General features: G+C 35.4%; 1 protein-coding gene across 3 annotated transcripts in view; it reads left to right on the top strand.

Annotated features, from left to right (window-relative positions):
* The window catches only part of KYNU (kynureninase), a 156,895-nt gene that overhangs the window by 62,141 nt on the left and 67,497 nt on the right, over positions 1-27,257 (top strand). For all 3 annotated transcript variants that reach the window (XM_017523238.2, XM_017523236.2, XM_017523237.2), the window contains 4 exons: positions 8,940-9,001; positions 10,322-10,393; positions 11,798-11,872; positions 14,451-14,597. In XM_017523238.2, the coding sequence (XP_017378727.1) occupies positions 8,940-9,001; positions 10,322-10,393; positions 11,798-11,872; positions 14,451-14,597 (356 nt within the window). The remainder of the gene's footprint in view (positions 1-8,939; positions 9,002-10,321; positions 10,394-11,797; positions 11,873-14,450; positions 14,598-27,257) is intronic.

Below are 27,257 nucleotides of genomic sequence, written 5' to 3'. Positions count from 1 at the left end.
CAAATTTTTAATTTTTATTTATTCTGGCCTGTCATACAGGCTGGAATACAGTGATGCAATCATAGCTCACTGCAGCCTTGACTTCCTGGGCTCCAGCAATTCTCCTGCCTCAACTTCCCCCAAGTAGCTGGGACCACAGGCACCTGCTACTATTCCTGGATAATTTTTGTATTTTGGGTAAAGATGGGGTTTCACCGTGTTGCTCAGGCTGATCTCAAATTCCTGAGCTCAAGCAATCCACCTGCATAGGCCTCCCAAAGTTCTGGGATTACCATGCCCAGCTGCTAAATTTTATTCTTAAAGAATACTAATTGAAAGACAAAATTACTCCATGATCCATGGACTGCAGAAGGGATGCTGTGTTAGCAAACTTGAAAACTTTAATATCCTTGTACATCTCCATCAGGGTTCTTGGGTGACTTAGGTACATTGTCAATAAGCAGTCAATGTTTTGAAAAACATCTTTTTTTTTTCTGAGCAGTAAGTCTCAACAGTGGGCTTAACATCTTCAGTGAACCATGCTGTAAATAGTCTTACAGGCTTTGTCATTTCGTTTATAAAGCACAGGAAGAGTAGATTTAGCATAATTCTTAAGAGCCCTGGGATTTTTGTAATGGTAAATAAGCATTGGCCTAAACTTAAAGTCATTAGCTACTTTAACCCAAATAAGATTCTGCCTGTCCCTTGAAGCTTTGTAGCCAAGACCTCCTTTCTAGCCATAAAAGTCCTAGATAGCATCTTCTTCCAATAGAAGACTCTTTCATCTGCATTGAAAATCTGTTGTTTAGTGAAGCCCGCATCAACGATCAAAGTTTAATTTTCTGGATAACTTGCTGCAGGTTCTCCTTCAGCCCTTGCTACTTCACTTTGCACTTTTTGTTTTTCAAATAGCCAACTTGAAACAAGTTTATTAGTAATTTCGTGGTACCCTTTCATGGGCTGATTCTCACCTCACTCCTTCCCCAAGCAACTTCTGTGAGTGATGTCAGATGGTATATCCTTTTGTTGTTCTTTGTCCAGCCATCCTTAAAAGACCCCAGATACAACTGGTCTGTAAATGATCTCAGTATGTGAAATCTTAAGTCATCTTGTTAACACAGACACCTCTGAGTTTCCCAAGAAAACTTCGGTTGAGTTATCTAAGTTGAAACCTTGAGAGAGGAAGATTTTTAAGTAGGAACCAGACAAATTCATGTAAAACTCACCACTACACCTCTTCAGGCTCCACTTCTAATTCTAGTTATTTGGCTGTTCCACTACATCTGTAATTATTTCCTCCACTTGAAGTCTTGAATCAAAGTCATCGATGAGGGCTGGATGACCCTGTGGTCACACCTGTGTCATAGAAAAGTTCTGGTTTTTATACTGCAGATGAAATTTCCTCTTCAAGCTTACTATACTGTCTTTTTAAAATGTAGGTGAAAACATCAGTATAAAAGCTAATAATGTCCCAAACAGCACTGCCCTGAATATTGCTGTTTCTTTAACAGCCTTTCTCCCAGTTCTTCCAAGATGGCGCATAACATTGCCTTCCTTGCCCATTTCCTTGATCCCTTGAGTGGGCTCAAAACTTTGGAATGCAAAAGCATTCATTGCACTTACTTGGTTGAGAAAGATGATACACCAGGTTCTTTTGATCCAAAGATTATCCCGGGAATACTTCATTTGGGCCAAAATGAAGGATTATTCCAAAGAAGAATGAAGAAGCAATTACTCCTGCCCCTGGTAATATGCTCTTGGACAATGGTTATGGGTTGTATTTCTGCTGATCATGCTGTGTGCTATAATTACATTTAAGTATATAAGGAACCTGGGGTAAAATCATGGACTTTCTCTCTTTTGCTGGCATCATCTACAGAAATACCATGGGCATCATGAAAGGCTAGATAGCTATAGGCTGAAAAAGAGCAGGATTCAGTTTGCTGCTGTCAGGATGCCCTGTAGAGAGAGTGCTCTTCAAAGTTTTTTGTGTCCTTGGGTCCTGCAAATCAGGCCTGGATGCATCTTTATTTTAGAAGAGTAGTTGCCTCTGTTTTTTCAGTTGAAATGACCAAATTTCAACTAAGATCTAATAATTGTGTCCACTGAAGAAAGTGTCAAAAAGGGATCTGCATTTGATAATACAGAAGTATACCTGGACCCTATGCAGGCAGTGGCACAGATGCACCCGGGTCACCTCCGGGCTCCCATGCTCCTCTTCCTGGAACTTATGTCCACCTTGAACTTCCAAGCTTCCATGCTAGTTTCACACTTTTCTTCTTCATCTTCCTCACCTCTCTCATGCTTCAAAGAATTGAAGAGAACTGAGGCCATACTCTGGTTTAGGCTTTGGCTTAATAAAATATTGGGGCTGATTTGATTATCTGACCAGACCACTCAAACTTTATCCATAACAGCAATAAGTCTGTTTTCACACTATTGATAAAGACATACCCAAGGCTGGGCAATTTACAAAGGAAAGAGGTTTAATGGAGAGCTCACAGTTCCACGTAGCTGGGAAGGCCTCACAATAGTGGCAGAAAGTAAGGACCAGCAAGTCACATCTTATGTGGTTGGCAGCAGGCAAAAACAGAGCTTGTTTAGGGAAACTCCCCTTTTTTAAACCATCAGATCTCATGAGACTTATTCACTCTCAGAAGGACAGCACAGGAAAGACCTGGCCTCATGCTTTAATTACTTCCCACCAGGTCCCTCCCACAACACATGGGAATTCAAACCATTCCACTCTTGGCCCCTCCCAAAATCATGTCCTCACATTTCAAAACCAATCATGTTTTTCCAACAGTTCCCAAAGTCTTAACTCATTTCAGCATTGACTAAAAAGTCCACAGTCCAAAGTCTCATCTGAGACAAGGAAGGTCCCTTCCACCTATGAGCCTGTAAGATCAATGGTAAGTTAATTATTTCCTAGATACAATGGAGGTACAGGCATTGGGTAAATACAGCTGATCAAAATGGGAGAAATTGGCCAAAACAAAGAGGCTACACGTCCATGCAAGTCCAAAATCCAGTGGGGCAGTCAAATCATAAAGCTCCAAAATGATTTTTGACTCCATGTTTCACATCTGGGTGATACTACCCAAGAAGTGGGTTCCCATGGGGTCTTGGGCAGCTCTGCCCCTGTAGCTTTGCAGGGTACAGCCTCACTCCTAGCTGCCTTCATGGGCTGGCATTTAGGAACTGTTACTATTCTGGGCACATGATGCAAACTGTCAGTGGATCTATTATTCTGAGTTCTGTAGAATGGTGGCTCTCTTCTCACAGCCCCACTAGGTCGTGCCCCAGTAGGGGGCTCCCACCCCACTTTTCCTTTCTGCACTGCCCTAGCAGAGGTTCTCCATGAGGACCCTATCTCTACAGCAAACTTCTGACTGGGCATCCAGGCATTTTCATACATCTGAAATCTAGATGGAAGTTTCCAAACCTTGACTTTTGTGCACTCGCAAGCTCAACACCACATGGAAGCTGCCAAAGCTTCAGGCTTGCACCCTCTGAAGCCACAGCCTGAGCTGTAGGTACCTTGGTCCCTTTCAGCCACATCTGGAGTGGCTGGGACTCAGGGCACCAAGTCCCTAGGCTGTGCAAAGCAGGGGGGTCCTGGGTCCAGCCCATAAAACCACTTTTTCCTCCTAAGCGTCTGAGCCTGTGATGGAAGGGATTGCCTTCAAAACCTCTGACATGCCTTGGAGAAACTTTTTGGGGATTAACATTCAGCTCCTTGTTACTTATGTGAATTTCTGCAGCTGCCTTGAATTTCTCCTCAAAAAAATGGGTTTCCTTTTCTACCTTGTTGTCAGGCTGCAAATTTTTCAAACCTTTATGCTGTGTTTCTCTTTTAAAACTGAATGCCTTTAACAGTACCCAAGTCACCTCTTGAATGCTTTGCTGCTTAGAAATTTCTTCTGCCAGATACTGTAAAATCATCCCTCTCAAGTTCAGAGTTCCATAAATTTCTAGGGCAGCGCAGAATGCCACCAGTCTCTTTGCTAAAATATAACAAGAGTCACCTTTGTTTCAGTACCCAACAAGCTTCTCATATCCATCTGAGACCACTTCAGCCTGGATTTCATTGTGCATATCATTATCAGCATTTTGGTCAAAGCCATTTAACAAGTCTCTAGGAAGTTCCAAACTTTCCCATGTTTTCCTGTCTTGTTCTGAGCCCTCCAAACCATTCCAACCTCTACCTGTTATCCAGTTCCAAAGTTGCTTCCACATTTTTGGGCATCTTTTCAGCAATGCCGTACTCTGCTGGTGCCAATTTACTGTATTAGCCTGTTTTCATGCTGTGATAAAGACATACCTGAGACTGGGCAATTTATTAAAAAAAAGAGGTTTACAGGTGAACTCAAAGTTCCACGTTCCTGGGGAAGCCTCACAATCACAGCAGAAGACAAGGAGGAGCAAGTCACATCTTACATGGATGGCAGGAGGCAAAGAGAGAGCTTGCGTAGGGAAACTCCTGTTTTTAAAACCATCAGATCTCCAGAGACTTACTCATTATCATGAGGACAGCACAGGAAAGACCTGCCCTCATGATTACTTCCCACCAGGTCCCTCCCATAACACATGGGAATTCAAAATGAGATTTGGGTGGGGATGCGGCCAAACCTTATCAAGACTATTGATCTTTCTTATCATTCTTGTGTTTGCTGAAGTAGCAATTTTAACTTCCTTCAAGAACATTTTCTGTGTATTTACAACTTGGCTGTTTGGCAAAAGACTTAGCTTTCAGTCTCCCTCAGCTTTTGGCATGTCTTCCTTACTAAGCCTTTGGTTTAAAGTGAGAGACTTGTGACTTTTCCTTTCACTTGAACACTTAGAGGTCATTGTAGGGTTATTAATTGACTTAATTTCAAAGTCGAATCTCAGAGAATAGCGAGGCTGGAGAAGTGGGAGAGAAATGGGGGAAGGACTGATCAGTGGAGCAGTCAGAACATACAACATTTATTAAGTTCTCTGTCATATGAGTGTGTTTTGTAGCATACCAAAATAATTACAGTATTAACATCAAAGATTGTTGATCACAGAAGTAATAATAAAGTTTGAAATATTGCAAGAATTATCAAAATGTGGTACAGAGACATGAGGTAAACAGATGCTTTTGGAAAAGTGGCACTGATAAGTTCTCTTGATAGAGGATTGCCACAGACCTTCAATTTGTTTAAAAAAAAAAAAAAAAAAAAAAAAGACCAGGTGTGGTAGCTCACGCCTATAATCCCTCCAGCACTTTGGGAGGCCAAGGCAGGCAGTTCACCTGAGCTCAGGAGTTTGAGACCAGCCTGGACATGATAAAACCCTGTCTCTACCAAAAATACAAAAAATTAGCTGGACATGGTGGAATGTCCTCCAATATGGAGGTAGGAGGATTGCTTGAGCTTGGGAGGCAGAGGTTGCAGTGAGCTGTGATCCTGCCTCTGTACTCCAGCCTGGGTGACACAATAAAGAACAAACAACAAACAAAAAACAGTAAAGTGAAGTTCAATGAAACAAAATGTGCCTGTACACTAAAAATCAGTCTGTTCTAGCTGATGTTAAGAACACCAAATTCTTTAGTGTCTTTAGGTCATATTTGTAATAACACTTCTGTTAATGTTTTAAAAATTTACTATTAGCACCACCTCCAGTTATAAGTATATGCATTCATGCATGCTGGACTAACCCCGTCCTTGGACAAAGGTCAGTAGCAGATGAAGATTGCATTTTTTGATGTGCTCAGTTAAGTTTAATTTAAGGTGGCCCATTGTACAATAATGTTTGTGTATGTGTACAAATTATTGAAATCAGGAAGGGATTATTTACAAAGAGTTTACCCAAGCATGAGAAGACCATTGAAAGTGAGATGAGGGAAGCGCCATACCAAGTATAAGTGTAGTTTAATTCTTCCCAGCACATCTGGGGGAGAACATGTGCATAGGTGCATCACATTCCCAAGCCAGAAAAACTTTAGGTGATTCAAAATGAACATTGTATTGTTTGAAGAACAAAAGTGTTCTAGCAATAATCTTTTTTTTTTTTTTTTTAGATAGAGTCTCCCTCTGTCACCTAGGTGCTGGTAGCACTGCCACCTCTCCTCTCCCTCCCTGCCACCTTCTCCAGGTTTAAGCAATCCTCCAACTCAGCCTTCCAAGTAGCGGGGACCACAGGCATGCACCACCACACCCAGCTACTTTTTTGTGTTTTCAGTAGAAACAGGGTCTCACTACATTGCTCAGGCTGGTCTTGAATTCCTCAGCTCAAACAATCCGCCCATCTTGGCCTCCCAAAGTGCTGGGATTACAGGTGTAAGCCATCACACCCAGCCTATATCCAAATTTCTTTTTATATGTTTTTTGTTTTCTTATTTCTTTCTTTGTTTTTTGTTTTTGCTTTTTTAAAATACAGGTTCTCACTCTATCACCCAGGCTAGAGCGTGGAGGGCAGTGGTGCAATTATAGTTCACTGCAGCCTTTAGCTCTCTTTCTGTCTCTGCTTCCTGAGTAGCTGGGACTACAGGAGCATGCCACTACAGCAGGCTAATTTTTAAAAATTGTTTGCAGAGACAGAATCTCACTGTGTTGCCCAGGCTGATCTTGAACACTTGGGTTCAAGCATTCCTTTTGCCTCAGCCTCCCACTATATTCATTTTAATCAGAATGTGATGTTTAAGCAAAATTAGAATGTCTGAGCTTCTACAGAAAGTCTTTCCCTTCCTACCTCTTCCATTTCTTGATGTTCATTTGTGGTAACTATTTTTTCTTTTATTTTCGCCTCACTTTATTCTTTGAAATGCTTCTCTGTCTACTAATTCTGTTTTTTTCTTCACATTACTTTTTCTTTCCCCCTTCTACTCACCTTGGCATTCTTTTTAAATAAATTGTTTTCACAAAAGATGTGTGTAAATAACAGAGTCAAGAGTAAGATGAAGTTAGATACTTTAGATAGTTTTTGTTTTAGAAGTAAAAGTGTTTGTTTAGCAGTAAATGTTCACATCATGGTTGTTCTGTGGTCAGCAGGTTCAAGCCAACCTATTCCAACAAATTCAAGCCAACAAATCTGAGGAAGCTGAAAGGCCCAAGAAAGAGACTGACAAAGCCAGTTTCTCAGAAAGAAAACATTTAACAGGGACTGAGAAACAGAAATCACCATGTCCTGGGAACTGGCAACCGCAAGATTAGATAGTGAGTCCCTTGCACCATTACCCACACCAGACGTAGGACTTATATATAACAGAGGGAAGGATTGTGTGGGACAAATGAAGTCAACCCCTCAGGGAAAGACAAAAACGCTATGTGAATCTACCTAAGGGCAGGATTTATTGTAGCAGTAGTTAAAATAGAAACCTTAAAGGCATTCCCAGCATAAGGGTTACTCAGAAGTCACCATGGTGGAATAAAACCCAATATGGAGTTGCTTTAGCCTCCACAATAATGCAGAGAAACAAACATAATGGAGATGGCAGTACTTTTTAGACCGTATTTCAAAGAAATCTTCTCTTTGAAACATGGAGAAGAAGGTGTATGTCACGATATGCAACACAAGCTTATCATATTCATATCTATTTAATATATCTAGGACAAATTATGTAGTTCTAGGAATATACCGTGAGAGTTTTCTTTTTTAGAGATGGGGTTTCACCATGTTGGTCAGGCTGATCTCGAACTCCAGACCTCGTGATCCGCCCACCTCGGCCTTTCAAAGTGCTGGGATTACAGGTGTGAGCCACTGCACCCGGCCACAGTAAGAGTTTTCTTACTGTCCCTTCACTTTAGATATTAGCCACCTAACAATGATCAAATATGCATCTTTTAACATGGACCACTTGTTCATCAACCTTATATATCAAATGGAGAAATCTATGTAGCAAATGCAAGAAGTTTTCCTTGACCCAATAAAGATACAGGACCTTCCTTAAATGGCAGTGTTAAAATATACATTCTTAAATTATGTACTTATTTACATGGCTTCTCCTCTCTAGTAAACTTATCCTGGAATGTGTCTATTACATTTATTCTACTTACTGTCTATTCTTTTAAAATGGGACTCTATCAGAAATATCCCTCTGGATACAAAATGTGGATTTGTGTTATGTATTTTCTCTAACATCTAGTTCAGCCTTAAAACATTAAAGTACACATCCCATTTTTCTCAGTGACAGTAAAGGGACATAATTTCTATTACATAGGTCTAATTGCCTTGAAGAAATATCATAAGAACTCAAAACATGGAAGGTATTATTATTTTGTTATTATGCTTTGAATTCTTAAGTAACCAATATATTCTCTGTCTCTGGGTCTGTTTCTAGTGTCAAAACCCTTGTTAGCAGGAATTAGATCAGATTATATTAATAATTATGTAGTGAATGTCTTTTACTATTTTCTCATCAGACAATACATGTCTATATTATCTTTTATCTCAGTGTGTATGAATAAACGTCAGAGCTATTTGGGTCATAATTTGCTATGCAGATCTGTTGTCTTGTATATCTCACTGTAATAACAGTGACTTATGATTTACAAAGTAGCCTCCTTTTATTAAAGGTGTATTTTAATTTGATATTAGAAACAACCAACTTTAAAAATGTAATTGGCCTTAATATCTTTTTAGATTCCTTTGAAGATGTACTTACCACAAAAATATGCTCCTTGGGAATTTGACAATCGCGCTGGTAATAGGATATATCATTTTTAGTTTCCAGGAAAAAGCAAATGTTTCATTATTTTGTTGTTATTTACTACATCATAAAAGAAATATTATTTTTAGCTAGCTATGTGCTTCTAAGTCCAGATATCATTTGATAAAATGAGTCAAGTGGGAAAACTCCATTTCTTTGTGATGACACATCAAATATGCCCTTATCTCTAAAGACATTAAGAATGATTGAGTGAAGCCTTCCTAGTTTGTTTTTTCAGTATCTTTAGACATAATAGAAACATCTAAATTATATGTTTATTTTACAGGAGCCAGTGAGAAAGAAATAGCCCTAATGAATGCTTTGACTATAAATTTACATCTTCTACTGGTAAGTTTTCTTTCCCACTAAAGTTTAGAACACTTTCGTTTATAGAATCTGATGTTTTTCTATCTTTAATCCATGAGCTTCTAGGGTTTACTTATTTAAACACAAATTGTGAAGTCATTTTCATTTTTGCTAGGAAATGCTGGACCATGATATAATAGCTTCTTCCTAATCTTGGAAGAGTTGACTCTTGAGAAGAGCTTAAGAATGATGAACAGTTCTTGTATGAGAAAATAAAGAATAAGAGCCATATTGGGTAAATAGGCAAACTACTTTCAAGCCTCCAAGACGATGATGTACAATGCTAGCAAAGCACTGAGCTTTTTGAAAAGACAGTTTTCCAATATCTTCAGCAGAATAAGTTAATGGATCAGTATAGTTTTGTAGATTGATATAGATTTAAAAAGACTTGGAGAATTACATTTTTAAAAAGGGGTCTAGTACTTTAAAAGACTTAATGTATTTAAAGCACTTCTTACATCTTACTCAATGAATAGTTTTACCTTAAAATGTCCAATGTGTTATCTATTTGGGATATCGTGTTAATGGTGACTGCCCAAGGCTTTGAAAAGTTGACTTCATTTTTTAAGTATGTTTTGGAAACATGTCTACAAGTTCAGATATCCCTGGATTTGACTCCCAGCTAAATTACATAATGCCTATTTGACATTGAAAAAGATTTTTGCCATCTCTAAGTATTAATATTCTCCTTTGTAAAAATGGGAAAAATAATATCTACCTCAAAGATCTGCTTGAGGATTAAATGTAATAATATGTGAAAATTACTTTAGCACCCTGACCAGTGATCAACACCCAGTTAACAGTAGCTATCCTCTTCATTGTTATTACTGTAATATCACTCTCTAGGAATGGTGTGGAGAAATGAAACAGCCTCACTTTAACAAATGAGCTACTGTCAATACGCATAACACATACATAGACCATAATATTTCAGTGTCACACCATTGAAATTACTATGAAATGTTTTGGGAAGGTAATTTTTCAATTAACATCTTTTTTTATGTTAATCATCTGATTTTAAGTTTCATCAATTAACATATAAGCAAAGTTTGAGAATTTGTTATCTCATTCACATTTCCCCCCATTTGCTGTTTCATTGATAAGTAAATTGAACCAATATCTTCTTTCTCTTTGCAATTCACTGGAAACATGGCTAATTGAAAAGATACCCTTGATAGTTTAGATGTGGACTTAATTAATGTCTTTAAAATGCTGGAGATTATAAAATGAAAGTGTGGCATAAAATGAACAAATGTATAAATTGTGCATTAATGCTTTCTCAATAAATCTGTTTTATTGCAGTTATCATTTTTTAAGCCTACGCCAAAACGGTATAAAATCCTTCTAGAAGCCAAAGCCTTTCCTTCTGATCATGTAAGGATTTCTTCAAATTATATTTATGTTATTTTCTATTCTTCTGAGAGGAGCGTATCATTTGCCTGACTTGAATGTATACTCACTATTTTTTTCTAAGTAATCTTACAATAAAAAGATCTGTCAAATGCTTTTGATTTAGATTTTTTAAATAGATTGTAATTTTATTTCTTTTGTTAAAATGAAACACATGTTAAGGGAAGAGAGGATTGGATAGGAACATTGATTTATTAGTCTTTTTAAAGATAATTGAGCAAACTGCTGGTCTAAATCAAGTGCAGTTATAAATGTTTTATTAATTCTTGTTGCTGTTTTATTTCATGAAATCAAATCAATACAAATGCCAGTGCTTAACCCTTTAGCTAAATAGAATAGAAATACAAACTTTTATTTGTCCAGTTTGTTTTCATAGGATGCTAGCATAAATGTTGGCACATTATCATTAAAAAATTACTTATTAGATATTTGAAACATTTCTTGTCATTTACTTAAAAAAGTCATGTTTCACTTTATTTCATCAGAAACTTGATGATTTCTTGCTTGACAAGATGTTTGTTCTTACTTGATAATAAATTTAATGGTTTCAGACACAAACACAGAAAAAAGTACATTGTAAGACTGGGAGCAGTGGCTCACACCTGTAATCTCAGCACTTCAGGAAACCAAGGCAGGAGGATCACTTGAGTCCAGGAGTTTGAGACCAGCCTGGACAACATAGTGAGACCCCTGTCTCTATAAAGTAATTAATTAATTAATCAATTAATTAAATTTTAAAAGTGCATTGTATATTTTAGTTTCGGTGTTAGAGAAACTTTATTTCTCTATATTATTCCTGTCAATTATTCTAGCCTACATCTTGTAATTTTAGGGCAAGTAATTATGTCAAAATGAATAAAACCCTAATATCTTGCTAAAATGTGTAAAAACCCTAATATCTTTCAAAGATTCCAGGTCAGTGTGGTGCTTATCCCCTTACATACCTTGTACTCTTAATGAAGTAAAATTCATAATGCTTTTTTTTTTTTTTTTAGCTAACTTACTCTTCCTAGGGTAAACCATTTATACATCCTATGTTCAAGCATAGCAAATCTCTATTGTTCACTCTTCTTATTGCACAAATTTTGGTTTTGACTTAAATGATTTAATTTCTTATTCTAAAATCTCTTATAATTCCTTAAGTCAAGAAGATCCCTATGTTTTCAACCATCTCAAAGAATGTTCAGAATTCTATATGTAAGTTTTATTAAGTGGTTCTTCTCTCTTGTGTATTTTGTTTAGGTCTTTTAAACTTCACCTTGGAGTTAATGTCATAATATGCCTTTATTTTTACTTTATTGTTTGTTATTTCAGTGTATTTTTATGCTCTCAGCTTGATTTGATAAATAAATCATCTTTCCTTTTTAGTATGCTATTGAGTCACAGCTACAACTTCATGGACTTAACATTGAAGAGAGTATGCGGATAATAAAGCCAAGAGAGGTATATGAGAAAGAAATAAATATTCATTATGCACTATTTAGTATTGATTTTTTCTTCATTTTCCTCAAAAGTTTATTAAAATCTTCATTACTTTAGTGGAACTTTCAAGAAAGCATAAAGGACGTATACTTCTGTTACTATTAAATCATTTTGCTTAAAATAGATGATAACTCAGATGTCTATTTATTTTCATTTTTCAAGGGCTAGCCATATGCAAGCAAACTATTTTTCTATTAATACCACTGGAGTCTGCCATATTCTTCAATGGGATGGGAAAAGGGTGACAAATTTAGTATACCATTTTCAATTTCAAATGTCATGACCATGGGTGCCACTAAAATCACGCTAAAGACCAGAATTATTTGTTGAAGTGGAATCATGACTACCTTTCATGTCCCCTCTTATTGTATCAGACTTTTTCTGTGTTTAGACTAGGTTAGTGGAGAATGGGATGTGGTATAGTGGGAAGAGCTTGGACTTTACAGCCTGGCTAATGTTGCCAGTGAAATCGCAGACTCTCTAGCTTACTGGGTATGTGACTTTGGGAAAGTTACATTATTCTCTGAGACTCCTTTATATTTAAACAGGTAACAAAAGAATGTATCTAATCAGGCTTGACCTAAGATCTAAATGTGTACTTTACATTAATAGAGATATAAGGCTCAGCTGCACAGACTTTGACATATAAACCCTGCAGCTTGTGTAATTTGTCACCATGAAAATCATACAGAATAAATTTTAGATTTCACATAAGATGCTCCCAGGCCACTAAGTCATTGTTTGAACAATTACTTCTTTCAACCCAGAATTACTTTGAATAAATTAAAGATGTACTCTATTCACTTCCATTTGCCAACATGCAATAAATTAATGGAATAAAAAGTTCTCATAAGAGAGGATATAAATTGTTAATTACTAGCAAAAATGAATATAGCTGCTAACGTAAGTGGCCAAATCGTGGAGTTTCATGAGTTACTCATAATCTTGGAACACTGTTGAGCATTACCTAGAACAAGTCAACATGAGAGAGGGCAATATCCTGTCACTAAGAAATATATTTCTTATATGCTTAATACAGATTTTTAAAGATACAAATTAAGTATTAATATAAATAGTATTTTCCTTACCATTTTAATGGAAATTATGTGGGTAAATCTTATTAGATGATTTTAAGAATAAAGAGTTTTGGATTGCCAAGTTATTAATTTTACTTATAATTAATGAAATACTTTATATAAAGTATGCTTCACTTAATAATTTAGAGATTTTAATGATGATCTCATTGATACTGAGATGCCAATTTTTATTGATGCCCATTTTGTAAACGAATTCCAGGTTTCTTCTAGTAGAGAGTGCTTTACATACCCACACACGTACACACACACACACACACACACACACACACGTGCTCTCTTAACATGGAGCAGAGTAATTGGCAGATAGCAAGACAGTTAAAAATTAAAAGTAAAATGTAGGATAATATCTTAATGAGCTTTCTCTAAATATTAATGTAATTAATGATGCATAGACCTCAAAATCATGTCAGACAGCACTGGAGAAAATTCATGAAAACTTCGTGAGTAGATCAGAATTGCTAAAATACCCATAGGTACTTCATATTTAACTAAATTTTTTCAGCTCTAGTTATTGACAAGACCAAATCTAAATTCATTCACAACTTTCAGTAAGTAATCAATCATTAGTTATAGTGGGAAGATATAAGGAAAAAAACTTCTTTAATATAGTCAGTTTTATTGATGTTTTTCTTTTTGTTTGGGTCTTGATCTTTAGATTAGTTTGGAGAAGATTTTACTCTTAACATAATAGAAGATATTGGCTAGGTAATACTCAGATGAAAGATATGTAAGTATTATATTTTCTTTGTTTAGTTTGGTTTTTTTGAGACAGAGTCTTGCTTTGTTGCCCAGGCTAGAGCACAGTGGCACTATTCTCATGCCTCAGCCTCCCGAGTACCTGGGATTACAGGCATGCATCACCACACCAGCTAATTTTTGTGTTTTTAATAGAGACTGGGTGTCACCATGTTGGCCAAACTGGTCTTGAATTCCTGACCTCAAGTGATCTGCCCACCTTGGCCTCCCAAAGTGCTGGAATTACAGGCATGAGCCACGACACCTGGCATGTTTTCTTTTTTCTGGAAAAAATAGCAGGATATTAGATTGACAAATGGAATACCAGTTTCCAACAGTGTATCTTGCTATATAGTACTTAATGGACTTCTTGCACTTTGTGCTGTTTTGTTGGTCAGGAATAAGGTAAAAACAACTTATAGCTGTGGAAATAGTACCAATTAATTTAAAAATACTGGAGAACAAATCAACCAACTAGATTTTTGCAGATTTTCACTTTAAAAACTGCTTTTTAATGTTTTATCATTTATTAATAATAAAATTATGCTCAAATGCTGCTCTTATGGCAGAATTTTAAAGAGGCTTATCCGAAAAAAATCTTCTAATTTATAATGCAGAGGACCTTACGGTGAAATTTAGAATGGCAAATATGAAATGACAAATTTATTATTGCTGACATGACATAACTTGTGCCTAACTTGATTTAGGGGGAAGAAACCTTAAGAATAGAGGATATCCTTGAAGTAATTGAGAAGGAAGGAGATTCCATTGCAGTGATCCTGTTCAGCGGGGTGCATTTTTACACTGGACAGCACTTTAATATTCCTGCCATCACAAAAGCTGGACAAGCGAAGGTATGTACGTCATTTTCTTCTTCCCATCTTACTCCAAACATCAACTCAAGAGTGTTCTAATTGTATTACTTGTGAAGTACTTAAGCTTGTGTCTCAGTAAAACTATTACAATAGTTAAAAAAGAGTAAGCCTTACATTTAAAAGAAAATCTGTATTGTTTTTTGCTTTGGGCAATTCTATTTAAACTGCTATTTTTTTTTTTTTCCAACGTCTGTGGTCTCCCCTCCTTAGTAGCAGCTGCTCTCTGCATTTGCCTCTAGTCAGGAGGCCAGGCAAGCTGCAGGTGATGTCATTGGTACTCAGCTGGTCAGTCAGCAGGAAGCAGACTAAATACTGAGGACAGGAGCTACATGCTAGGTCTGTTAAAAGCTCAACTGGTACTTTGTCATTCTAAATATAAATCAGTTTTCACTTAACTCTGAGTATCTAAAGACGGAAAAATGCAGAATTAAACTTTATCTGTAGATCAAATTTTATACAAGTTACTTTAGAGGCCATTTTATTCCTAAGAATCTTGAAATTTTTTTATACTGTCTATAATGAGAACTTTATTTTTTTTCCTACACACTGCTAAATCATAGCTAAATTATTGTGAAGTCATGTCTCTTTGTATATATGTGTTTGTAGAAAGTTTTTCTAGTGTTTATTTGAAAAAATTAAAGGGGCAACATTCAACCGTCATAATTTGTGTTTAAAATCCTTAAATAGCACTTCTGTTTCATTTAGCAATCAAGTCATGTATTTAAAAATGTGACAATTGAATTTTATTCTGAACATTAATAAGTTATGGGATTAATATATGTGTGAGGTCTACTTAATATATTCAGTTATTGAAGCTAATGAATGGAACAAATGAAAAGATATTCAGTACCGCTATCAGCAGTCTCTAGGAATTTCTAACCACGACTTCCAACTGGTTTGATGGATAACTCTGAAAGTGGTGCATTACAAAAGATATAAAGATAATGTCTTCTTAATTTAGATATCAAATGTTAAGCACCAAAATAAAGGGAGGCCAATAAAAAAATCATATTTTAAAATGTTATGCAAGTAATCAGCAGTCCCTGCTTCCTTAGTATACATGTATGTCTCATTAACCTTCCTGGATATGAGACAGCAAGATACAGAAGAAAGACCATGGGTTTTTGATCACACAATATAAAGTTCAAATCTTGGTTAGGTCATTTAATTGTTACATGATCTTGAGCAGGTTATTTAACTCTCTGCATCTCTCTCTTTGAGAGTGCTAATTTAACATAACAGCACCCACCTTATAAATTCAGCGTGAGAATGATGAATATAAAACACCAAATGGATTGGCATACATTCTGCTATTAAATGATGGTTCCTTTACCTTTCTACTGTTCTCAATGAATATGACATTATAAAGTGGTTGAGATAGACACTTTCTTTGTTTCCCATTAAGACGTAAAATAAACTTGTCTACTTTAGGTTTTATATGTAAATCTCATCTGTAAGTACTTTGATTGCTAAAGCCATTTGTTAAGTGTTTTGCAGGGTTTCTTTAACTTAAAAAATATAATGAATGCCTACTAATTTAGTCTCCTGGACCTCTCAGTCTAATAAATAAAGATAGGAATGAGCAGCTTTAAATGTAACTACAAAGAAGCAATCAATACTATGGGAATAAAATGGGGATATAGCAGATGTAGATGTACCCATTATCAAGATTATTCTAACAAACTTTTACCCTCTCCCTAGACAGTTCCTCCTGTTATCAACAAAGGTGAAGCAAAGTTCTTTGAAATGTAGACTTCCATATGTCTCATTGGTGATCTAATCATCTAAGAATAAAGCTGAAGAGAGAGGCAGATAGGAAATTAAAAGTGTCAATTATGAAAGAGATGGGAAATTTTAGGGACAAAGGGCATAATACAGTCATTATTAGGTTTGGACATTTGAGGCATAAAAAAGTTTCCAGAAATAAAGCTTGGTGGGAATACAAAATGATGGTGGGATGGAGTAATGAAAATCAATCAGGAGGTTCTGAAGTAAAAACTTCACAATCATGTATTAAGAAATTTTGAAAAATATTTTAATTTAAGAAATGTATGCATACCAAAAACAGCATGAATCATAAGCAAATAGCTTCATGGGTTATTCTGAGCCCTTATAACCATCACCTCTATCAAGATAAAAGTATTTCGAACACTCAGAATCCTTAATTGTGTCTTCTTCCAAATACTACCTGTTACCTTCTATCTTTGTCTGCTTGGGCTGCTATAAAAAAATACCTTAAGCTGGGTAATATAAAAACAACATAAATATATTGCTAACAGTTCTGGAGGCTTGGAAGTATAGATCAAGATGCCATCCGACTTGGTGTCTGCGTAGGGCTGCTGTCTGTTTCACAGATGATGCCTTTTTGCTTTGCTCTTTCTCACATGTCAGAAAGGGTGTGGGGCTTTCTAGAACCTCTTATCAAAGTGACTAATTCCATTCATGAGGAATAACTTAATCATGACTTAATCAGTTGCAAAGACCTGGCCTCCTAATTCAGTCACATTGGGTATAAGGTTATAATATATAAAATTGGGGGTTGAAGAGACCAACATTTAGACCATAGCATTTCCCTTTCAGATTTACCATTCTCCTGACTTCTAACCATGTAGTCACCTTTGTTCATTTTGAAATTTATATAAATGCATTATTTTCTCTAGTTTTGAACTTTATATGAAGGCATATACAGATTGAATATTCCTTACCTGAAATACTTGGGACCAGAAGTGTTTTGGATATTTTTGAATATTTGAATATTTGCATTATGCTTACTGGTTGAGCACACCAAATCTGGACATCTCAAGTGCTCCATTGAGATTTTTTTTTTCCTTGAGCATTATGTCAGTTTTCAAGTTTTGGATTTTGGAGGCTTTCAGATTTCTGAATTTGGGATTTTTGGATGCTCATCTTTTTTAAACATTTTTTTGTGTTTGGCTTATTTGCTGACTTTTATATGTGTAAAATTTATTCATGAAGTATCTAGCAGTACTTTGTTTTTGTTTTAATTTCAGTGTATTTTTACATAGTATGAAATAGACCACAGGTTTTTTCCCATTTTAATTGGAGTAGATATTTGAATTTTATTTTCATTTGAGAACTATTAATGTAACAATACAAGGTACTCTAAATATTTACGTAAATTTATTTGGGTACACATTTATACATATTTCTCTTAAGTATATACCTAGAAGTATAATTCCTGGATCATAAGGTATATGTATATTTATTCCTAATCAATAATGCCAATCCTACAAAAAAGTTGTTCTTCTACCAGCATATGTTAGACTCTCTGTTTCTCTACAGCCTCACCAATAGTTACTATTTTCAGTCTTCATAATTTTAGCTGTTCTAATCAGTTTGCAGTGGTCATATATGGCTGTTTTATTTTACAATTCCCTGTTTATTGATAAGATTGAGAAACTTCCAAATATTTATTGGCTTTCTAGATATCTTTTATGAAATGCTTGTTCAAGTGCCTTGCCCATTTTTCTATATAGTTACCTATCTTTTCCTGATTTGATTGTAGGTGGTATAGTAATTGATTTTGAAGGAGAGAGAAAATACAAGATTTCCAGTAGTCATCAAAGAAGAAAATTAATTAATAAAAAGAACAATTGATAGTATGACTTTGATTCACACAATGAAGTTAAGACACTAAGGTTTTTTGTTTGTTTGCTTTTTAACTGAGCTGGCCTGAGATTGTAGCAAGTAGGGGAGGGCAAGAAAAACAAGTTAGAGAGCTCAATAGCAAGGGAAGGCAGCATGTGGTGAGAAATATCAGTTTGAATATGTCTCTTCAAGATGAAGATGTGCCAACCCATCTTTTTGGAGCTCTATCTTACTTCCAGGCTTCTATATTTTTCATATTCTGTTACTTGTTTCTACTAGGAGTTTCTTCTTTCCTATACCCACTAATTGTAGATGTTTACAATTGTCTCCTGCGTTATTACCTCTAGTGATTTTTAATCACTGCCATAATTCAGCTATCACTGTCAAGTTCAGACTGCAGGCTACTCATACAATAGCAAATAGCCTGCATCATCCCACTATGTCTTGATGTCCTATGTGTATTTTGGGATCAATATGCTCCAAAGAGGTTTGTATCACCCACAGGATTTCTCTACTGTATTATCATTCCACCATCTTTCTGGACAAGTACACTCAGCTTTTCTGTTCTTGACCTTTCTAACCAATCTCTTATTAATTTCATCTTCTCAGAGTCTGTCTTTATTTCGATATTTCTGAATCAAATATGAATGTTTTCAGCTGCAAGAAACAATATTAACCTCAGCTGAAAAATACAGATTTCTTTTTCTCACCATGTTAAGACTTAAAGCAGGAGGCTGCTGGGTGCACTCAGCAACTCAGTTATGTCTGAGTGCCATCACCCAAGTCTCCTTAGAGTTTTCTCAGACTTTTCCCATCACTCTCACAAGATATTTGTCTCAAATGCAGATATCTCATTTCTATTTATGGCAGAGAGAAGGAAGAAAGGAGAAGCAGCAGGACAGCTTCATCTGTTTCTTTCACCCTAAGTGCTAAATCTTAACCAGAAAAAAACCTAGCAGGTTCCTGCTAATGACTCACTGCTTCCTGAAATGGCAGCTAAGAAAGAGCATGAGTAAGGAAATATTTCACATCTATGAACCTATAGTAGAGAGACTATGAGGAAGGGGTTGGGAATGAGGTTCAAGTTGGCTAAACATAATATTTCTTACGTTCCCCAATTATACCCTCATAGGATCTCATTGTTCCTAACCCATTTTTCTCTTTTCTCTTTCATTGCACCTTTTTCCTTCTTTTCTCTCCCTTTATCATTTCCCCTCCCTTTCCTTTCTTTCTTTTCGTCCCCTTCCTTGCTCTCTCTCTTTCTTTTTTCTTTTATCATCTCATTTCAAAAAGCATTTGAAACAATCCATGAAAAATTAATAAGGTGACAATAAAACATAAAGAGGGAGAAATCAAGGCTATATGCCTAGATCATCTTGAGATATGAATAGGCTTTCCCACAAACTTAGATTATAATACAAAATAGGAAAGAAATAATGAAAAAATATTTTCAATAAGAACTCTTGGTGTGTTAGGTAAAATAGTTATTGGTTACAAATAGAGTCACAAATGTCTTCACAATGATAGATGTTTATATTTTATTCATACATCAGGCAAAAATTAACTTCCTCTCCATCCATTAATTCAGGTTTCCGGTGATTCAGGGTTGTGTTCTTTGGCTTTTGTGTCCTATAGCCTCTGGATTCAGTCAAAGGAATGTACACTGACTTCTTAAAAGTCTTTGCTTAGAAATGGCAAAATTTACTTCCACTTATATTTCATTGATTAACACTCAGTCCATGCCCTTTTCTGCAAAATGAAGTATTACTGCATGCTCAAGAACATCTGTTAGTTTTGCTACACCTGGAACTAGATATTGTGTGTTGCTGATGGAGTAGGAGACTTCTTATTCTTAGATGCAGTACAGTATTTGCATTACATAATGCATAGATCAGGAAGACACAGTCAGGCCTGGACTTGACCCTAGGTCTCTACATTTCTTTTCAGCATAGTTTTAATTCACTTACTAATGTAAGTTAATTTGTCCATTTAACAAATGAGGAAAATAATAGTGTCTACTTTGTAGGTTTTTCTAAAGAGAACTAAAAGAGATACCATTTTAAAACTACTTAGTGCTTAGCAGATGGTAAGCACTTAGTAAACGTTAGTAGTTGTCAACATGTTAAGAAAGAAAAAAAAGTACTATCCAGGCTTGTTGGAAAAGAAATAATGAACAAATGAGATTTTTAGACAGAAAGCGAAATATCTGGAAATTTTTTTATTAAAGACTTTTACTGAATAGTTCCATACTAGAATTAAAAACAAAACAAAACAAAACAAAAAGACTAAGCAGTTTGGTCAAGACTCAAGGGACAGACTGAAGTTTTAAAAAGTTAAGATATGAAACTTATAAAAACTTTAATAATCTTATTTTTTTAAAAACTCAATACAAACCCTTCATACTCCATCCCTTTCCAATTTCATCTAAAGTGGCGTACAGCACATGGAAACTCAAATGGGGCCTGACAGTTAGCAAGGTCCAAATAAATATTTGTTGAATGAATGAATGATTCCCTTAATTTTTCACATCTTTTATACATTTAATCTACCCTATATCGTTGCTGGCATATTTAGATTTTTTTAGCTTATTGAAAACTCAATGCAAATGGTGGTTTAAAAAAGACGAAATTCTACAAACTCCAACATTGTTTTATTAGCTTCTACCTCTTTGTGTGCCATAAGATGCTTTGGGTGCAAACATCTCACATCTCTTAAACCCAACCGTAAGCTATTTAAATTATTAATAAATAATAATCACAATGATAGCCCAAGCAGTCTGAATAAAAATGAATTACTTCTGGATCCAAATAATTTAAGGCAAAATCAGAAATATGAATAAAGACATCATTAATAAAACCATTTAGTAAAATCACAGGTACTCAAACCACACTTACATGTAAATGTCCACTTCAGTGATCCATTTCTCTTCAGGTAGGACTAATTATTTTTTAAAAGCAATTTTGAGATTATTTTAAAACATAAATGATTGAATGATCAAGCCTCAAATTTCTACAGAAAGCTTGGCTGTGATGCTTTTAGTCCTGAAAATTAGAAATTAACTCTCATAATATTACAGTAGAATAACATCTCTGTAATATCTCTATTACAGTAGAATGATGTCAATAATACATGGGATATCAGAACTTGAGCAATGAATTAGCTAGAATAAATGAGTACTAAACACTTTTGTGTACAAATATAATATAAATTAGCATAATGTATGAAGTTTTTATCCATAAAAATTAACCTCTTTCATAAAGATTTAATATTGGAATGTCAAATAGTAAGTAATCTTTACCAGAAATTATTGACATTAAAGAAATTTTCTATTGTCACTACCCATTCGCCCAATAGGATCCTATCATTAGTGTATAAGAAGAATCTTGTCTCTATTGTTCCTATGGTAGAACCATGGAGTAGCATGCATTTGGATCTTTTATCAGTAAATGTTTGATCAGTAAATTATAGTAAAGGAGTTGCAAATACAAACACCTAATTTAGCCTGGAGTGTCAGGGTGAGACCTTCTTAAATAAGATGAAATCTAAGCCAATTATAGAAGTATGGGTAGAAAATATCAGGTAATATCCCCTCCAGGGGACTTTCGTGTGTGGTAGGAACTGTTCTAGAAAGTTAAAAATGTTGGTAGGATTTCAGGGAAGCAAGTATTTCAGTGTGATTTGTATAATTTTAGAAGAGGAAGGACAAGAACTGAGCCTATAAAGCAGGCCAAAGGCCAGCTAAAGAAGGCCCCACTGAAACATTTAGCTTTGCCCTGAAGACCCATGGAAAGCCACTGAAAGGTTTTAGCCATTCAAGGAGCCAGATCTGTATTAATTTTACAAAGAAATCTCCTGCATATGGTGATGAAAATAGACTGGAATGCAATACAAAAAGAGGCAAATGCAGTATTTTTGCAAGAATTTAAAAACTCTCTGTTGGCTGGGCACCATGGCTCACACCTGTAGTCCCAGCACTTTGGAAGTCTGAGGTGGGTGGATTGCATGAGTCTGAACAACATTGTGAAACATCGTCTATATAAAAATAAAAATAAAATTAAAAATAGCTGGGTGTGATGGTGTGTGCCTGTAGTCCCAGCTACTCAAGAGGCTGAGGTGGGAATATTAATTGAGCCCAGGAGTTGGAGGCTGTAGTGAACTGGTGTTACACCATTGCACTCCAGCCAGCCGGATGGAGTGAGACTGTGTCACAAAATAAATAAATAAATAAATACACTCCATGATTATGATACAGTTCAAAAGATGAAGGTATGAACGGAGTGATCCATTTCATGCACATAATTTTTTTAAATCTCTCAGGAAGTCATTTTTATTTATCCTCATTCCCTCAGTGATAATAAAAACAGCTGTTGTATGAGCATCAGAAATAAAATATCTACACTGAACTCCTATATTTAACTCATCTTTGATTCTAGTCACAGAATTCAAGAAAAAAACAGGTTAAACACACACACATATTTATACGTATTATATGTATGTTTATATATGTGTATATATGTATGTGTGTATATCTACTTGATGCATATTTTGAGAGTGATAAAAGATGTACTATATCTGTTCATGTAAAATATTGACTAAGGAATTTGGACTTGTACATCAATGAAGTGGAAAATGACATAAAGCTTAGATGCAATGTTCCATTAACTAATTGGCCTTTACTCTTCACTTTGGAAATGGTGGAGGATTGTTTTGTTCAGACGTAGAATGAACAATCTGTAGTCTTAAATCAATGCAGGTGGAAGTCTAAAATATATCAAGTTAAAATATGTTGGTGAGGATCAGTGCGCAAGAATCTGAAAATTTTGAGCCATTTCTAAGAAGTCTTCATCAGGTATTTAATTTAAACTTTTGATTAAACAGACCATTTGAAAAATAATGATTAATTCTCAATGAGAGTTGAGCCTGGACCTGGACTCCAGATGTTGTTATAGGATTACAGATCTGGGAAAAACAAGCATCCTGGTTGTCAATCAGGATCTCTGCTTCTGCAACCACCCTTATCAAAGCCGTGAGAGATATCTATTTCTACTGATCTAGTTTCATTCACTGGTATAACAGCTAAACTTAGGGACTCTCAAAGGAAGCATCACACTTAAGTTTTTTATAGGTGATATATATTTCATAAAATACTTAAGTTGCCTAAGGCCCAGGGTATATTCTTGAATATTCCATTTTTCATGCCTCTTGACTAACCAAGGAAAGCAGATTTGTCTTTGTTAAACTGAAAAACAAAAGTGTTTCAACATGAAATGTATACATCAGTTCCAATTTATTCTACCCTCCATAAAAATGGAAAGGGAAGGCTGTGTCTCATGGCAATAAAAGTAGAATTCCAAAAGATCTTTAGGCAGAAAACAATTCCCAATAAAATATGAGAGATTTCTTCCACATCATTCTCTGAAATTCAATTCTTTCATCAGTTAAATTATTTATGCAAACAAGATTAGGGATGTCAACATGAAAGTTTAGTTGATTTGAAGAGAAAATGTTCATTTTCCCAGCAGATAATCTATCTTATGGAGGAGGGTGGTGAGGAAAGAAGATGATCATCACATTGTCTATAAAAACAGGCATCAAAGGAAGCAATTTAGAAGCAAGAATTGTCCCATAGGTATCTATGCAATATTATCAAATTCAGCATGTAAATAAACATTTTAAAATAAAGTAAATTTGGTTGAGGAATAGGCCATTCAGGTTGACACAGTAATCAGCAGAAAAAAATACCTTATGGGAGACTATTATTTTATATATAAGTGGGGGTATCTCCAGATATAATTGTCACTAGCATGTGATGGATAAATTAAATACTTGCTTTAAGTCCAATTTATAGTAAGACAATTAGGTAAATTAATAAATAAAGGTTAAAAGTCACCATGTGTCTGAAAAGTCAGCTGGACTTTGTAGGGAGGGTTGTGATTGGCACCATGTTTTGCTTACTTGAATTTCCTACATCATGTTTCTCCCCCAGGGTGACCATTATTCTTTCACTATTTGTGGAATAGAATGCAAATAACGTTAGCTCTTTATGATTTTGCATATGCTCAATTATCAATATCATATTTTCCACAGTTCTCCGTCACATAACTTTTATATCGGCTAAGCCTAAAGTTGTATATATTCCCTTTCCAGACAACCTACTTTGTGTCTCCTTGTCTTTGTTTTTATCTTTCCCTCCACCTACATATTCCCACATGTGAACATTCTCTTTTCCCCTACTCCAACTCAACCATTCCTTGCTTCATAGGTTACAACTTGTCCTAGAGATTTGCTTTGTATAGGCCCTCATTACATTAGCAAATGTGTATTTTTAAAATGTAATCATATGCCAACAATAAGAAATTGTGAGATTTCACATAGAAACTCCTGGTTTCAAATACCTTCTGAAAAATTAGAAAAATTATTTTTATTGTCACCTATAGGGCCGTCGTTCCTATAGGTGGCGACACTGGGTAGCAGCTCTGCCCCTTAGATGGGGCTTAAGCTCTTCAACACAACTGTTCACCCACTGAGCTCACCATTGAAGCCAAGTCACAGCTGGTGAATATATGTATATGACTACCACAACATTATATGTATGTGTATGTTTGTGTGTATGTGTATTCACATTATATGTGTGTGTATGTTTGTGTTTGTGTGTGTGTATTCATGTTTACATTGTGAAATTCTTACAATAAAGTACACAATAAAGTATTTCTTACAGGCCTAACTCATACATTACTTGACTGATTCTTGTAGAAACCTGTATGTGAAATCCTTGACCTTTATTAGCAAAATTTTCTCACTTTTTGGTATCTGGATAAATCCATCTTCCTGTTATATTTCCACAGCATGATGAAAAATATATCATTGGCCACCATTTGCACTGCCTCATAATTACTTCTATGCCTATTTTAACTCTCAAATTTAGGAAGCTATGTCAGTAGAGTGTTCAATGACTGATTGAGGGTAGATCTTGCAAATTTTGCAGATTCATGTGCTTTGCACATAGTCTTTCATTATTAATACATACCTGCTAGACCAGTGACTGTATGAATGTCTGTACATCAGCAATCAAGTGGGCCAGGTTGATTTGATGGAACAGCACTACATAAAAAGCGCAACTGTGTTCCTGTTTAAAAAGAATCAGAAGCTTTTACAGAATTACTTATAATGGTTAATTAGTCTAAAACTCAAGAAACTTTTTGTAAGTTTTGAGTTCCTTTTCAAATGCCATTTCTATTCTTTGACACACTTAGGACATGCCGACTGCTCCATTAAGTCATTAAATATTAAATGAACTAAATTAAGCTTGAAAAATTACCTTAAGCTATTTTTCCCATCTTGAGTCTCTGAAATAAATCAAACAAACTACATTTTGTGTGAGGTCCTTGCCAGCCAGAGAAAGACTGTAGAAGTGAACAGCATGACTGAATTTGTTTAATTTTTCTTGGTTTTCGTACTTACTTTTGACAGTAAGTAAAGACAATTATTTTTTTTTTCTGGTAAAAGAAATAGCTGAAATATGCTCTTTAAAGCATACACTTTATTTAAAGTAGTATGATTATTGTACCTGCAAATTACACAGTGGTTTAGGATCTCAGGATTGGTTTGCTTTTCCTTTCTTCCAAAGCCCTTACTTTACCATGCAGCTGTCAGCTCTCTCTCATACCTTATCAATTCACACCTTTCCCTTAAATTTCATCAGCAAAATGCTCATTTTCTTCCCTCCTATCTCTCTTCTCTGGATTTGACAATCTTGTCAATGTCTACTTTAAGCAAGCAGGGCTGAAACGATGAATCTAGTCTCTGAAATAATGCTTTGTAAAACTGTGAGTGATAATAGCTACAGTTGATGGCCTACTGTGTTTCAGGTACTTGACATGTACTTCCAATTTTCTTAGCAGCCCTAACAGTAAGTTTTCACCATGGCTCATTTGAAGAAAGTGAGTCTGAGGAGTATAAACATTTGCCCAAGGCAATTTAACTGACAAGTAAAAGCTAGAATTGGAGTCTAGCTATGGCTGATACCAAAGCTCTCTTTCCACAATATTGTCTTCTCTATATATATATGAATTTGTCATTTGTAGTCAATTATGTAGACTACAGAGACAGAGGCCGTACATAAATAAATATATATATAGACATGTGTGTATATTTATATATAGACATATATATGTGTGTATATGTATATATATATATATATATATATATATAGACAGAGAGAGAGAGACTGCAAAGACAGAGATTTTTCTCTGTGTGTGTGTGTGTGTGTGTGTATATATATATATATATATATACACACATGAATTTGCCATACATAGCTAATTAAGTAGACTACAGAGACAGAGGTCTCAGATTACCAAGAAAAGAAAGGACCAAGAAAAAGTATATATTTTTTCTTCGATGTTTGTAAATGCTGACACCAATTTGCCATTTCATAATCAGTGTGTGTATATATATATATAAATATGCATACATATACAGTGTATATATATTAGTATATACTCACACTATAGTGTACATATACATGCTATATATGTGTGTGTATGTATATTTATATACACACTAATCATATACATCTTATATCTATATAAACTAATATATATACACATTATACATATTATATATATAAACTAATCATGTAATGGCAAATTGGTGTCAGCATTTACAAACATATATATATAATCTTTTTGTTGGTCTTTTCTTGGTAATCTGAGACCTCTGTCTCTGTAGTCTGCATAATTGTCTCTCTCGAGAATATTGAAAACCTACAAGTTCATGTTTTACTTTGTTCCTAAATGTCATGAATAGGCATCAAAAGTCTTTCTGAATTAGATTCTGCTCAGTGCTAGCATTCATCAGTGTTTCTTCTCAGAACCTCGAACCTACTCTTTCCAATGACCCACATATCGGGAGGCCCCAAGACACTGGCCCCTCCATGCCCCATTTTCTCCTTCTGGCAGTTCTCTTAGGCAGTTGCTCCATCGGCAACAGCTCCCAGCAATGATGGCCCCATTATCACCCCCATCAGCG

Source organism: Cebus imitator, unplaced genomic scaffold (assembly GCF_001604975.1).
Source record: "Cebus imitator isolate Cc_AM_T3 unplaced genomic scaffold, Cebus_imitator-1.0 Scaffold27, whole genome shotgun sequence".
Classification (NCBI taxonomy): Eukaryota; Metazoa; Chordata; class Mammalia; order Primates; family Cebidae; genus Cebus; species Cebus imitator.
This window is presented reverse-complemented; position numbering and strand designations above follow the sequence as displayed.